The sequence below is a fragment of the Pseudoliparis swirei genome, chromosome 6 (assembly GCF_029220125.1).
Source record: "Pseudoliparis swirei isolate HS2019 ecotype Mariana Trench chromosome 6, NWPU_hadal_v1, whole genome shotgun sequence".
Taxonomy (NCBI): Eukaryota; Metazoa; Chordata; class Actinopteri; order Perciformes; family Liparidae; genus Pseudoliparis; species Pseudoliparis swirei.
In genome coordinates this window covers 7,974,659-7,990,941 of record NC_079393.1, presented here as the reverse complement: position 1 = coordinate 7,990,941, position 16,283 = coordinate 7,974,659, and the positions used below count along the sequence as shown (strand labels likewise).

General features: G+C 38.3%; 1 protein-coding gene and 1 non-coding gene across 4 annotated transcripts; one reads left to right on the top strand and one right to left on the bottom strand.

Annotated features, from left to right (window-relative positions):
* The first annotated feature begins 473 nt into the window (after positions 1–473).
* On the top strand, positions 474–587 carry LOC130196005 (U5 spliceosomal RNA). Its single transcript, XR_008832155.1, has one exon. It is a non-coding gene; the product is annotated as a U5 spliceosomal RNA (small nuclear RNA).
* A 2,290-nt stretch (positions 588–2,877) lies between these two features.
* Positions 2,878–15,627, bottom strand: parvg (parvin, gamma). 3 transcript variants are annotated; one of them, XM_056417639.1, is made up of 15 exons: positions 15,495–15,627; positions 15,203–15,344; positions 14,046–14,145; positions 13,522–13,589; positions 12,797–12,899; positions 12,353–12,496; positions 10,703–10,818; positions 10,562–10,617; positions 10,433–10,467; positions 10,261–10,322; positions 9,681–9,749; positions 9,487–9,588; positions 8,015–8,087; positions 5,734–5,854; positions 2,878–4,099 (listed from the first exon to the last, which is right to left on the bottom strand). In XM_056417639.1, exons 3-14 carry the CDS (start codon positions 14,113–14,115, stop codon positions 5,781–5,783), a joined length of 972 nt encoding a protein of 323 aa, XP_056273614.1. In that variant the 5' UTR covers positions 14,116–14,145; positions 15,203–15,344; positions 15,495–15,627; the 3' UTR covers positions 2,878–4,099; positions 5,734–5,780. The 3 variants fall into 3 exon arrangements, with proteins under 3 accessions (XP_056273614.1, XP_056273612.1, XP_056273613.1); XM_056417637.1 differs by lacking the exon at positions 15,203–15,344; XM_056417638.1 differs by lacking the exon at positions 15,203–15,344 and having other exon boundaries at positions 2,878–3,666.
* Between the last annotated feature and the right edge of the window lie 656 nt (positions 15,628–16,283).

Sequence of the window (16,283 nt, the reverse complement as noted above, 5' to 3'; positions counted from 1 at the left end):
GGGAGTGAAGTGGGATGTCGTTGTGTGTCACTTGAGTGTGAAGCGAGTCTACTTCCGGGAGTTTACGGGAGTTTACGGAATAGATTGTGTTGTTTTGGCGTAGGCCCACAGTAGCCTGGTACTTGTTACCGAATAAACGTTCATATTAACTATACAACGTCTCGTAGCTTTCCTACAATAACGCTACAAAAACGTCAAAGGGAGAATGAAAGCTGAATATCCTACGGACGGTACGGACATGCTCTTTTCCCAGCATGCTTTGCGTCACAATATAAAAAAGGGAGAACAAGGTGGAACGACACGTTTTACAATGTAGATTAACATTTTAATCACGTAATAAGTACAAGCTCAGGCAATAAACACGGCACCAAATGTATACAATACTTTATTATGTCGTGGATTTTTTTTATTGCACCAGGAGTGAAGCACGTGTCACCGGAAAAGTGGTCGGCGTCTCTGGTAGTCGAAAGGTAACACTCTTGGTTCTCTTCAAAGCGCATAAATCTTTCGCCTTTTACTAAAGATTTCCGTGGAGAGGACCAATAAGAGTCTAACTCAATTTTTTGATGCCCTGCTCACGCGGGGCTTCCTCTCTTGTTCAAAAATAATGATCAACAAACGAGTTCCTCCGATGTGTTTCTACGAGATGCATTGTAGAAACTGGATGTCTCCCACTAAATGTAGATTATATGCGATGTGGTCATGCGCATCGAGACGGAGCAACCAAAAAATCACTTGCACCCCCAAAAAGTGTTCAAGAACACTTTTTAAATTTCTTTATGTAAGAAATGAATTCCCTTTTTGTTTCTATTTTATCTATTGTCCTTGGCAATTCTCATTTCTGAGAATCACCTTCCCACCCACCCGTTTTGTGATCTCACAGCAGAGCCCACCCACCCCCTTCTCCAATTCAGCCACTTCCCTGGGTGGAGGGGGGTTTCTGTGAGATTCACAGACGTAACTCCTGCTGGAAGTCACTGCTAGTTACAGACTCTGGTTCGCTGCTCCGTGACGTCACTACTCACTAGCGACGTCACAGCACAGAACCATCATGTGACAATGTTTCCATGGTGACTGTAACGGATCCCCGTATCTGAATCGGCGTCAGACTTACTGCTGGTGAACTTCTTTATTTTCTTTCTTTCGGCGAATACAATTGAACCAAAAATCTTTCTTAAATACCTCCTAAAATAATGGTGCGCTTCCTTTTAACATTTCAAAATAAAAGTCCGATTTAGCTCTAAGAGGAAGTAGATTAAAACATATACAAAATCATTAAAACAATACAATATAAAAAGGCATACATAAAAACAAATAAAGCAGATACAAAAGAAGGCAATCAACACGAAACAATACACATTTTAAGGGGTTAATTACAGTGACAATAGACGTTTCTCAATTCAAAGTACACTGAGTACAGACTTGTGTTCTTTTGGAGTCTGGTCTTCAGAGTCTGGTCTTGTGAGTCCAGACTCCGGAGGACGGGAGGATGGTCTTTCTGCGATTGGAACAGCAGCTAACTTGATGACGTCACCACATCAGCTGTTCTTGCTCATGAGTTTACTCCAATTTTTCACTGTAAATTACTTTTTACAGTCAAACAAAATATGACAACCCTGCTTTTTCAGGGTTTGTGTGTATATAAATAAATACATATATATATATATATATATATATATAACATATTATAAGTAGCTCGCATGCTGAAAAAGTGTGAGCACCCCTGCTCTACATGATTGCATAACGCAATAGTGAGCCCCGTAATGATACACACATACAAAGCTTCTTATTATTTAACACTGCAGAGAAACTTTGAGAGTCTGATTTTGTCGACACCTCTTATTTGTATGTGGACTAAAAGAAAGTGTACGAAATGTGCTATACAAATAAATGTGAACACATCTCAAGCTATTTGGCCTTAATACTAATAATTAATTCCAACTCTCTTCCTTCTTTAGGTTTGTTAACACTCCTATGATACGTCACCTGTGTGATAACTTATATATACCCACTCATACAGCAGCTGAGTGATGGGAGCATGCTGCTTTCTGAGCTCTGCTCCTCTTTTCCACCCACATAGAGATGCAAGTGACAAGCTATCAGACATTACTCATGTTTCCCGTGAACATGTTGGATGGACTCCAGTGGGTTTGCAAAACAACATCATTTGTTTTCTCTTCAAAACATCCATTCGGTGTGGTCACCCCAAGTCTATAAATTATACACACCGTAGCATGAAATATGATTTAAAGATGTATATAACATTCTCAGCCCTCGCTTAACGGGCAATATAAGTTATCTCTTTCCAGTGACTGTTTTACAATGTTGAGATGTGGAGTCCTAATGGAGGCAGACAGGTTTGTTGTTGGAGCAGAACGGACTTAATCCCTCAAACGTTTATCCTGAAATTCATCCTAGTTTATTGTGATGGATTAGAAACTGATGACAGGCTAAACTGTGACCTGTTTCCTGACATGTGTACAGTGGCTGAAAGACGTTAGTCGCCCTTGACTTCCACTCACATTGCTGTGGTGTCTTTAAGATCATCGCAATTGCTTCTCAAATCCAGACATGTTTACACGCACGCACACACAGCTTGTTTCAATTATTAAAACCTTTTCACATCCGTGCCTCAAATTGATTCAGGGTAGGATGCTTAAACGCACACTATTAACTATGAAACATAACATACAAGATCAGTTAAAATGGGCATTTAAAGTGCAGGTAAATTTTGAAAAAATACATTTTTCATATGAGGAAAGCAGATAATTGGTGATGTTTCCATAGATAAAGAAACAGATCAATCATGTTGCACATTTGCATTCATATTGTTCATGTAATTTACAGATTCTCTTTGAAGGTGCAGTAAACAGCTCATTTAGGCACCAAGGTGTTAGCCATTTATTGCAACAATAAAACACATTTTATTATTATTTTTGAAATATATTAGCAACCTTCATAGAGACTGTCCTTAAGCTCAAAACATTTGATGAATAAGTACTTGCATTTCCCTAATAGTTACAAAACAGAGCAGAAGAGGCGAATAAAGCTACATAAAAGACAGAATGCAGAAAGATGTAATGATAATATTATTATAAACCACCTAATGTTAGAGATGACAAACAATTTATGATTGAATGGAATATGTAATACCCAATTATGAAATAAAATGTATACTTGAGAGGCCATAAAATGACAATTTAACGCACTTTATTGTTCATTAATGGTTTGGTCGTGTACTATGGGTTCTGCTTTTCATAAAGCAACGTGCAATTTCATTTTAAAAAAAAATCTTATTTACTCTCATTTGGGATGTGTATAGGCTGTAAATTGGAAAACATATAGGATGAGCCATTTTTTATTTCATAATACTTTAATGCCCTCTGAAATGACCAATTTACACGATGAACACGAGCAACACACACCTCAGCGTCTCCGTCTTCTCTCTCGATACAGTAGCTGTGTTTCCATCCGACCACCAAGCCAATTTTATGCAAATCTTTTGAAATGTCAGGGGAAATAAAATGTGAATTTAGAGCATTTTCAATCACACTGGTGGAAACGAATAAATTGGCTTCCTGAATGTCAACAAACAGATCTGCATGAAAACTGAAGCGAATAAGAAGTGTGACTGTCGCTGCTGTTACTGTTTATAGTTCCTTTAACCTGGAGACAAAAACAACGAAATCCACACATTAGGTCGCGAATATACGAGATAAATCCACAAAACTAAACCAGAGTGACAGTGTTGGTTAGAGTACATTTCTTTCAAATCAAGACATTTCACATCTTTCCAACAAAAAGCATAATAATATGGATTTCCCCAGTATTTAAATCTGCAAAAATGCTATTGTTTGTCTCTCATTCTCTGAGCCTTCCTCCATCGCTGCCTACATGTCTGTGATGCTGACTTGTGAACAATTCGAAGGCAACAAAATAAATAAAAAATGACAGAAATGACAATAGCATTCACTGATTAGAAATGGAGGAGGTCACAGACTGTCAGCAGGAACACACGGAGGAAGCAGGGCGCTCCATTCACACTGACGATGGATTTCTAAAGCAAGAATTAAAAGTGCCACAATCCAGCCGTGTCACACTGAGAAGGAAAGTGAAGGAAAAAGAGCAAGAGAGCAAATTATAGCAGAAGAGGGAAAAAAACACCGGGTTACACATCAACACCAATTCCATTTTGACTGAACGTGAATCAAATTGAAAACATGTATTAAAAATAAATAAATGACCGCCTGCTTCCAACCAGTCACGTCAGCGTGTTCAAAATGTTACCTCTTCATCTTGTTATCCTGTCATACACTACCGTTCAAAAGTTTGGGGTCATCCAGACAATTTCGTGTCTTCCATGAAAACTCACTTTTATTTATCAAATGAATTGAAAATTGAATAGAAAATATAGTCAAGACATTGACAAGGTTAGAAATAATGATTAATATTTGAAGTATTAATTTTGTTCTTCAAACTTCAAGCTCAAAGGAAGGCCAGTTGTATAGCTTATATCACCAGCATAACTGTTTTCAGCTGTGCTAGCATAATTGCACAAGGGTTTTCTAATCAGATATTAGTCTTCTAAGGCGATTAGCAAACACAATGTACCATTAGAACACTGGAGTGATAGTTGATGGAAATGGGCCTCTATACACCTATGGAGATATTTCATTAGAAACCAGACGTTTACACCTAGAAGAGTCATTTACCACATTAACAATGTACAGGACTGTCTCAGAAAATTAGAATATTGTGATAAAGTTCTTTATTTTCTGTAATGCAATTAAAAAAACAAAAATGTCATGCATTCTGGATTCATTACAAATCAACTGAAATATTGCAAGCCTTTTATTCTTTTAATATTGCTGATTATGGCTTACAGCTTAAGAAAACTCTAAAATCCTATCTCATAAAATTTGAATATTTCCTCAGACCAAGTGGAAAAAAAGATTTATAACAGCAAAACAAAATCAAACATTTGAAAATGTGTTTCCAGGTGTTTCGAGTTAATTAGACGATTCAAGTGATTTGTTTAATACCCTACTAGTATACTTTTTCATGATATTCTAATATTTAGAGATAGGATATTTGAGTTTTCTTAAGCTGTAAGCCATAATCAGCAATATTAAAAGAATAAAAGGCTTGCAATATTTCAGTTGATTTGTAATGAATCCAGAATGCATGACATTTTTGTTTTTTTAATTGCATTACAGAAAATAAAGAACTTTATCACAATATTCTAATTTTCTGAGACAGTCCTGTATAGTGTGTATCTTTGATTAATGTTATCTTTATTGAAAAAACAATGCTTTTCTTTGAAAAATAAAGACATTTCTAAGTGACCCCAAACTTTTGAACGGTAGTGTACATCTGTGTAAAGCTAACATAATCAGCATATGAATTCTTCAATTATGGCCCAATCTTTTTTTAGACGTCACAGTGACCTTCGAAATTTGTGCAAATTTGAAGAAATGTCCCTCCTGAGGTATTCGCGAGAATGGAGGCGAGGCGAGAATAATCATTTTGATGCTGATGCTGACCGCCATTGAAGACACCGACTTGGTGATGATGTATCACTTGTTGATGGAGCTTCATGTACTTATTTTTTTTAATTAGCTTGAGAGCATCAGTACAAATCCACAGAGATAAGCCAACGTCACCCTTCACATGACGTACAGCCGTAACAGTTTAATAAGATGGAGGAAACCACACGCCGGTTGAATGCTTCACCTTTTTATTCGTCTCTGTCCTTGAGTGTCCTCGGGTTTATTCCTCTCTCATTTCCCTTTGTGCTTCTTGAACAGGGAGTACAGGACCTTCAAGGTGGCGGTCTCGTCCCGAGAAACAATATCTGTCACACAATCAGGAGACGTTCAGCGTTATAATGCAGCTTCAGCATCTGATGCAAGTGCGGACATGCTTTAGCGGCATTAGCTAATAACGTTTCTCACAATCTATACCAACAGGTCAGGTGGACAAAGAAAAAGAAAAAAACATTAGATGAAGTAAAAGATAATTAAGGGGGTGCCGGGGTTGTTTTTTGTTGTTGTTGTTGTCTTTTTGTTGTTTATTTATAACACTTTTTTTGTTGTGTTTTTGTGTTTTTGTTATTTAGTTGTTGTTTTTTGGAGGAGGGGGAGGTATGTGTGTATGTATGCGTGTGTATATGTATGTGTGCAAATGTATATATATATATATGTGTGTACAGTATGTGTGTGTGTGTGTGTGTGTGTGTGTGTATGGATGTTGGTGTATGTATCTGGGTGTACATATACGTTTATGTCTATGTCTGACATTTTTGTACTTGTTTTATGTTTGTATCACTAAACAAATAACAAATTTAAGTGACAAAAAAATAAAACATTAGATGGACGTTTAATCAATACCTCCTTGGTGAGATGAGATCCCAACAAAATTGCACTCTGTCGTAAGATGCACTTACTGAATGAACGTGACGTTAAGATCGACTCCACCGCCGGCTTAACCCAATTAACGCACGCAGCGCGCTTCTGCTTTTAGACCCTCGGTGCCGCTTTTTTCTCATTCCATCGCTGTAATTATGCCAGTAATTAAAAAGACACTAACAGTTAATTAAATTAGCTTCTAGCTCCTGTCTTAGATTCATTGTGCTGGAACCCTCACAGTCACAGTTTTTTTTAAAGATTTATTTTTTATTAACAAAAATGTTGTTTTACAGAATATTTGGAGTGAAATAGCATTTACAGTTTGTTATGCTGAAAATATTATTTTACAAAAGAAAATATACAAATGTATATAACCTTGTAGAAATCACCACACAAGGATGATGTTTTTTTTTTTTTTTAACATAAGATGAAAACAAGGAGAAAAAGAAAAGACAAAAAAGACAAAACAAAACATTACAGAAAACTTTTTCCCCGTCCCACCCCTCCCGTTGTATGGCTCTCAGTTTCCTTTCATTTATACATCTACACAGTCTCTACACAGTTTACCTACACCCATCCGTACACATTTGTATCTACATAAACCAATACAGCACTCACAACAAAATGTATATAAATGAAGAAAAAATATATATTTATTTGATGCATTTTAAAGGAATTACACGAGTGTAACACAAATACCTTCCATGGTGAAACATTTATCAGGCAACGGATCTGATTTATGAGCTGAATTATAATTCTCTATTGGTAAGTGGTTCACCTCAAATAGCTTAACTAATAGTGAAGAGGTTACTTTTACATTCCCTCTGAAATAAATTACCAAAGCAGTCAATTTCCCATGCCTTCGCTCCCCTTATTAAACCAAGGAGAAAGCATCATTTGGATAAACACTCTCGCACAAATCCATGCTACAAAATCAAGAAACTGTGATTTTTACGGTGGAAAATCTGATAACTGGCAGCTGCAAGCAGAAACTGTCCAACACAAAGATGTAAGAGTCCTTTTCGCAGTCCACAGATACAATCATTATATTTCTGGGATGTGTCTGATAGCTGGGTGATACACTAAGCTCATTAATACAGATACCATATCTTCCTCCACACACACACACACACCGTAGCCATAGCGTTGACGTTACATCCCTGTGTCTATCAGAGTGGCATCGTGCCCTTGACCGTCTCCCTCTAAATGAATGATGATGACCTCGGTCTGAGACAATCATCCGCGGTGATCGAGACACTCATCACATATTCCGCAAGCGATTTCATCTTTCCCTCCAAAACAGCGTCAACGCCACCGAGCAGTGGAGAGTAAATCAAACTACCTCCGCCCGATACCTCGCAGACAAACAGATTTTGTCCGTTTCCGTATCGCAGATAAGCGCTCTCGATAGTTGATGTCATCCGGATTAGTTTGACATTGCAATCCAGGAGCTTTGTTGTTGCAATTATTTTACTCGCAAGCACTTCAGTTTGTTGTTGTTGTTGTTTTTTCCCATCCTCAGTGGCTGGCATTTTAATTAGATTTTATTCTGTTGTCAACCAGGATGAATGTGTATGTTGTGTGAGCAGTGTGTATCGTTTCCTCACCTTGTGGATCAACACTGGACACTAGGAGGCCCGTGTCATGAAGGAGATCCAAGGCCAAGGTCACGTTGTGAAGCTAGAGGTCAACGAGATTAAACTTCTTTCTTTTTTTGAAACACAAAATCCAAACACCACATATACATTGGAAATAGTCAGACAAATATTAGATTCTGTTTAATTTACCCACTCATATATATATATATATATATATATATATATATATATATATACACTACCGTTCAAAAGTTTGGGGTCACCCAGACAATTTCGTGTCTTCACACTTTTATTCATCAAATGAATTGAACATTGAATAGAAAATATAGTCAAGACATTGACAAGGTTAGAAATAATGATTAATATTTGAAGTATTAATTTGGTTCTACAAACTTCAAGCTCAAAGGAAGGCCAGTTATAGCTTATATCACCAGCATAACTGTTTTCAGCTGTGCTAACATAATTGCACAAGGGTTTTCTAATCAGACATTAGTCTTCTAAGGCGATTAGCAAACACAATGTACCATTAGAACACTGGAGTGACAGTTGATGGAAATGGGCCTCTATACACCTATGGAGATATTTCATTAGAAACCAGACACTTCCACCTAGAATAGTCATTTACCACATTAACAATATATAGAGTGTATTTTTGATTAATTTAATGTTATCTTTATTGAAAAAACAGTGCTTTTCTTTGAAAAATAAAGACATTTCTTAGTGACCCCAAACTTTTGAACGGTAGTGTATATTAATATAGTTTTCATAAAACTTTCAGTCACATCGACATGTTACCCCTCAATACAGGGGGACCAGTGATTTGTGACATTATTCATCATCACACATTATATGTGACACATCATCTATCATAAGGTATTATGAATCAGGCTGATAAATAATGTGTTTATAAGAAGAGTGTTAGTTCAGAAACGTATATTATTGAAGTGTCACTGTGTGTTTTGTATATTAAGTTATTCACAAACTGCTCATATCTGTCAAGAATCATACATTTTTCATCGACAAGTCTAATTGCTTCAAGTAAAGCGAGATCAAAGATATCATTATAAGTGACAAATAAGTAATTATGCATCTGCTTTTATAATAGGAAGAGTAAAATATTCATTTTATCATATCTAATATTGTAATAGCTCTAATTTTGGGTCAGCTTTCAGTACTGAAGTTCATTATCCACCAAACTCTGGTGGGAAATTAGATCATCTAAAATTACACATCATTTTAAAAAAGCATTACGATTTTACAGCTATCTACACTTTCAAAAAATATATCTTTAAAAGTTAAATTCATCCTAATTTAAATTAGTTATCTCTCTCTCTCTCTCTCTGTCTCTTCAGCATCACCTGTGAGCATCTACAAATACCAAATAAAGTAAGTATTGTCTGTGTGTGTGTGTGTGTGTGTGTGTGTGTGTGTGTGTGTGTGTGTGTGTGTGTGTGTGTGTGAGTGTGTGTGTGTGTGTGTACCATCTCTGAGGGACTGACTGGAGTCAGGTTGAAGTGGCCCAGTGGGACACAGAAGCCTTCCAGCTGTCCGATCAGCAGCAGCAGAATCACGCCGTCAGCGAACTAGATAGAAATCACTCCGGAGGTTTGAGCCCGTCTGAGGAAGGTCTTGGTGACATAATCTCAGAGGAAAAGATCAATGAGGTTTTTTTTACCTGTTTGTCCATATCAGCCACCTGCAGACCCATGGACGACATATTCTGGTTCACAAAGTGTAAGATGGCCTGAAAATGGACAACGTTGAAATACAGGTTGGTCATGTGTTGCTGACAGATTAGTAAGTATATTTAAAAAAAATTTTTTTTACAATTTGTATTAATGATGAATACAATATTCAAATAATGATTACATTATTTGTAATGATCATTAAGAGGGGCCCTTCTTGAATCGGTTGATTTAACGATGATTGCTTGACAAAAATGACAAATAATTGGCAACTATTTTGATCATCAATTAATCTTTTTTATTCACGAATAATTTCAATCAAATAATAATAATACAATTATGAGCAGAGACAAGCCCAATTTTAAATTGCTAATTGGTTTAAATACTCTGATCCAATCACAAATACGATATACCCGGGAAAAAACAAATTTCTTTCCCATTTGATAGTTTCATGCATTTTCTCAGGTTCATAAGTTGATTCCACGAATAAATCGTAGTTATTTAAATCCTGTCTTCATATCCGTGTGCTCTCTCACACCACAGGTGACTTCTCCCTTCCTCTCCTTGTACCTTCTTCACCGTGTCGACCTTGTGAGCTTCAAGTTTCATCAGCTGCTCGATGGGGTCCTCCCCTGGGGAGCAGACAGACAGGAAGCGCTGTTAAAGTCCTCGCAGGTGAGACGCCGCTTCAGTGACATTCAGAGTGTCATATCGGCTCAACCTCCGACAGCTTTTTACTAACTTTCAATCTTGCTTTGGGAGCCTGAGCCTGCATCCCTGTTGGAAAAAAACAACAACAACAACAACAACAACATGAGGTGTTTTTCTCACATCCGTATAATCGCACAGGACATACAACATGCCTCTCCACCTCTCATCCGTCAGGACCTCCGTGTGTACGTCGGATTTGATTCCGCTTCTGCTCACCTGGATGAAAAATGAACCGACTGTAGAAGCAGTCACGCGAGGTGTGTGTTTAACAAATGGTAAAAATACACATTTTGAAACTCACTTCCACAACCACAACTTCAACCGTCACATTCGGTGGCAATTCGAGTTCAGGCTGGAACGCCCTCGCCATGGCAACCAGCAGAAGAATGGTGGCCAGGAGGTCTTTGTTGTGGATGACTGACAGGTAAACAGCAGAGAACAAAACACACACACACACACACACACACACATGAACACACACTGAAATTTAATTACTACTGAAAACTTTTACGTTACAATCATGAAATTAAACCCTGTTTTTGATCCTATTTATGGTCTACATTTTTTTTCCAGCAATAGCCATTTTATCCACAACAGCACCTCTCTATGACGTTTTCATTGGTCAACACTCACACACACATTGTGAGACCAACATAACGTTGTTCTTTATGCTACACGTGTGACTGGAGTTAGTTCGGACCACTTCAGACTTATTTTCCTCACTCCTTGTTCTTAAGAATTCAATTCAATTCATCTCTCCTAGGATGGACAGATGCAATAGATGTAATGGTGATTCTTGATTTTACTGGGAGCCAGTGCACTGCAGCATTCTGGATCAACTGGAGGTTGCAGTAATCCAGTCTCGAGACAAGATGTGCCTGATTTTGAAATATTACGTAGATGAAAGAATGCAGTCCGTTGCAGGTCATCCATGTTTTTATGTCTTTAAGAAGGTGAATTGGAGGAAATGCCCACTGTGCCTAGTGGTGGAGTCCGCCACTCCCATGCTGGACTCAATTGCCTATGCAATTCCTACGCACACGGGAAGTCATAAGAAACGATGCAGCATGTAATTATCCTTTTTTTTTTTTTTTTACCTCATTGTTCACTTGTCATTCTTCTGCAGCCCAATCAAACACTTACATTAAAAGCACGCAAGCATGCAACTGGTGCCACATGGGGCGTCTTTCATTGTGAAGCAGTTGCAAGAAAATCAATGTATCTGTTTGAGGTAAGTGCTCACCGGCATCTTTAAAACCAAAACAAGACAAACTAGAATGGGCACTCGGTAGAGCGCATACCTTCGCATATCACAAGATTGGGCATTGAATTATGAACATTTTGGCATTAGTTGCATGCCAATTGGACAAAAATGTATCGTGCTATGGTAAAAAAAAGATGTTGACCTTTCCATGACCTTGACCTTGACCTTTGACCCGATTGATCCCAAAATCTAATCAAATGGTCCCCTGATAATAACCAATCATCCCACCAAATTTCATGCCATTCAAGAAGATTTTGACCTGTTCATGACCTTTGACCTTGACCTTTGACCCGATCGATCCCAAAATCTAATCAAATGGTCCCCGGATAATAACCAATCATCCCACCAAATTTCATGCGATTCGGTTCAATACTTTTTGAGTTTTGCGAATAACACGCATACAAATAAATAAATAAATAAATGAATACACGGCGATCAAAACATAACCTTCCGCATTTCCAATGCGAAGGTAATTAGACAATGGTCCTTCTTGGCACATTGTTTTATTTTTCAGGATCAGTTGACGTGATCAGAATATAACCCCGCCGTGTTCATCTCCCCCAGAATCCCTCACAGTTGGTATACTATCAAACGTGGCGCCCTGGAGCCATCGCACTAAATCCCAACGAAGACGTTGCCAAATCGGAAGATGTTGTCCTCTTGTTGCTTTCGAGCCGCGTGACTCACGTTTGACGTTCCACTTGATCCGACTGCTGTCCTGCAGGCCCAGTCTCTTGTCCAACTGCTCCAGGATCAGTCCCAGCTTGCGGACCTGAGAGTGGCTGGTCAGCGCCACGTCCTCCACGGACACGTGCACACCGGCCAACCTGGCTGTGGAAAAATTATTATTACGATGAGGATTATTTTTAAGATTTTTTTATTTTTTTATTAGCAGTAGTCATAGTACAATAACAATTATTAGAATGGTCATCTTTATGTTTTTTTCTTTTTATTAAATAATAATATTATTTTAATGTCAATGGCTTTTTTTTGTGGATATTATAAATGACAGCTTTTCGGTCAACGACAAGGGGAAACATTTGTTAATCTTCAATTGGATAATAGTAGAGTGGAAGTACAGCAATGATGGATGGCCACACGAGGCTTCCATACAAATGTGTATTAACTCACACAGCAGGTGATGAAGCACCAGTCCGTCATACAGATCCTCCTCCAGACTCTGGACCACTATGTGCTCTGGTTTCAAAGTGCTATTGATCCAGTAAACCAGTGCCTACCAACACACAATTTATCCCACAGTCAGCTACAAACACCAGATGCTTTCATCTTCTTGCAAACAGTGTTTTCGGTTTCCGACGTGCCAAATGAGAAACAGCGTGACGCCGTGTTTAAAAAAGATTTGCTTAGTTGATTTTCAAAGATAATACGATCCTGAAGTAGATGGAAATGATGACAAATAGAAAATACTCCCCGCAGAATAACTGGATTTCATTTGTTTTCCCTCCCGACTCCATATGAGACATGCCGGGCTTATTTAATTATTTACTCATTCACTGCTTCTTGCATGGAGCACTTGTGCTGCCATCTTTTCCAATCAAAACCTTTTTATTACAGTGAGATCCAGCAGACTCTGCCGGCTCTGGACTCTCTTAGCCGTCTCCCATCACCTCTGATAATTATGTTCATTAAAATTTCACCAATCCATCCACCTCTCTCCCTGTGTCGGATAGTATTCATGCTCTTCACTGCACACACACATGCATGTATTTCCTGTGTAGCATTCGTCTCCAGCCCACTCAAGAAACACTCCCCAGGACGAGCTCTGACGCTGCAGTAAATGTTGAATCGAAGCCATCGATCCAGACAAATGGCGATAACAGGAATTCATCTCTTACCTCCTTTAGTTTTACGAGTTTGGGGTCTTTTAAAGACGTTGGCTGAATGAGCGCCTGCTTCTCTCCTCCTGTGTGAAGATATTTACAAACTACAGTGGTCAAATTGTATTGTTTAATTCTTTGATTGACGCCTTTCTTATATCATCTCGAGCACTTGAAGAATTTGATTAGTTAAAAGGCAACAACTATGTGTTTTCTCATTAACAATACACAGATATTTGCTTTTGTGTGGCCCTGTGTCTGCCGGATGTGTAAATAAACATGTGGTGTTATTTGTGGTATTTGACCTAAAACAGATAAAACTGCTGCTGTCGTCATTTTAAAAGATAGCTGATTTGAAACTTCAGCAGTCTGAATTAACCAAAGCAAATAAGCAATTCCATATAATAGTATTCAATTATCGAATTTCTTTCAGTATGGACAAGATGAATGAGTCCAGCCACTGATATGTATCTTAATGTAGGTACGTGTGAGTATTGTATCAAAACAGACTAAACGTATTACGCAAATCCTGATTGACTGACCCTGAAAAGACTCGACGTCCACAGTGTCTTCCTCTTTGTGATACTCAAACACAGCCGCCGCCTCCTCCATCGCTTCTCCTCAGGATGCGATATTCAAGACCTGTGAGCAGAACCTGCGTCATAAGAGCTTGAATACAAAGAAACACTTTCTCCATGAAGCTGTCTGTCAGAAAGTTTCTCTCTCTCTCTCTTGACGAGTGGCTCTGTGAGTGTCCTCGACCATAACTCCTGTCATAATAAGAACTTTATAATAATAAGAACTTTATTTATATAGCACCTTAAAAAACAAAGTTTACAAAGTGCTCTACAGAGAATCAAGGTAAAACAAATAGAATGGTAAGATACAAATATAAATAAAATAAATGAAATAACTAAAATAACTAAAATAACTAAATAAAATAAATTAAAATAAATTAAATAAATTAAATAAATACATTAAATAAATGAAATAAATAAAAATAAATGAAATAAATCAATAAAATAAATGAAATAAATACAAATAAATAAAATAAATAAATGAAATAAATAAAATAAAATAAATAAAATAAAATACATAAAATACAGACAAACTGGTAGGACGGCATAACTTAAACTGTTCTATAAAAATGGGTTTTAAGAAGTGATTTAAACGAAGTTACTGATTCTGCAAGCCTTATCTCCTCATATTCATTGAATGTTATGCAACTTAAATGCTTTGTAATCTATTGTTCTCTCCATCCGGGGTGAGGGATCCTCTTCTGTTGCTCTCCTCAAGGTTTTTTCCTTTTTTCCCCATGAAAGGGTTTTTGCCATTTCTTTGGAGTTTTACCTGATCCGATGTGAGGTCAAAGGTCAGCGATGTCGTATGTGTACAGATTGTAAAGCCCTCTGAGGCAAATTCTAAATGTGTGATATTGGGCGATACACAATACACTGAATTTAATTGAATAAATTGGTCAACTTCCAACCGCTGCAGTGGAGGAAGCCGATCGCACTGCCGGGCAGCTTACGATGCGTGGCAATAAACATGGCTGCTTCTTGGGTGCAAAGAAAAACAAGTTGTGCTCAGTGGATTTCTGGAGTTGGGTTTGCTTTATAATTGAGGATTGTTGGCAAAGTTCTCTAAACACAACTGAACCGGTCAAAACCCAAAATAGGAAGATGTTTAGTTTCCTCACTTCCTTCAAGTGCTCGATCCCCTCCACAGATTTGAAGGGTTCTCTCTGAATTATTATTATTATTATTTGAGACAAAACACAGCAAACACAGAGTAACACTGACGCGGCCAACGTGACCTGGAGCGTGTCAAGCTGTTGTTTCCTGGATGTGAAGGAGAAAAGCTACCGGTGAGAAACTTGACTTTTCCCTGTGTGTTTTATGTGTGAGTGGCTTCCTGTTCCTGAGTTTGACAGTAACTTTCAAACAAGGTCACAAACAAACAAACAAAAAGCCTTTTTTGAACGAGCTTACCTTTGGCCCTCTTTAGAGCCGCTTCAGCTGAATTGAGTTCCTTAACCGATGCTTCCAAGGACGGTCCAACCAGCGGAGGGCTGTACTCTATCTGATCAAAAACGTCTGACGGCAGCGAGGTTCAAACCGTCGCTTGAGAAGAAAACAACATGTCACGGGGCCCGAAACGGAAGATGAGCACAAATGAGAGGATGTGGCGGAGAAGAAGCGCTTCCTCTTTTCGATACTGCCTCTGCACAGCGTTTTTTTCTTCTTTAGATAAGGCCGTCTATATTCTGAGTCACGAACCAGGTTTCAGGCTTTGGTAATAACTATGTGTCGAGAGAAAAAGAAAATATGGAAGACCCTTGGGGGCAAATATATTGTTTGGAAAACCACAATCCAGGAAGTCCAAGAGAGAGAAACGTGACACTCGAGAGTCCCGGACCACTGAAGCTCCACTCGCACGTCTCCATCTGTGACCGGATCAATTCGCTGCCGTCTGGTCTCCAGCGTTCTCCATTCTCCAACAAACAAACAACAACAATAACAAACAAAAAGCTCTGCATGAGCACCAGCCTCGTTGAAGAATAGAAACAGGACCACCCATCAGCCAGACGAAGGGGCAATTTGGGGGGGGGGGATGTGGAAGGTTACCATAGCAACAAAGGAATGAGACAAGAAAATAAAGGTCTAAAATAAAACCCATAATTCCTTTAGCGAAACCCAAATAGCGGGAATTGCCTGTTCCGAGGCCAATCTCGCTCAAAAGCCGAAGCGAATCCAAGCTATCACACAAGTAAGAGACGT

What these genes read in the sequence shown, in the direction of transcription:
- parvg (XM_056417639.1), bottom strand. Translation starts at nt 14,115, where the DNA reads ATGGAGGAGGCGGCGGCTGTGTTTGAGTATCACAAAGAGGAAGACACT. An exon ending in TGGCTGATATGGACAAACAG is followed by an intron (nt 9,589 to 9,680) that starts GTAAAAAAAACC and finishes ATTTCTATCTAG; the next exon opens with TTCGCTGACGGCGTGATTCT. An exon ending in CAGTCAGTCCCTCAGAGATG is followed by an intron (nt 8,088 to 9,486) that starts GTACACACACAC and finishes GTTGACCTCTAG; the next exon opens with CTTCACAACGTGACCTTGGC.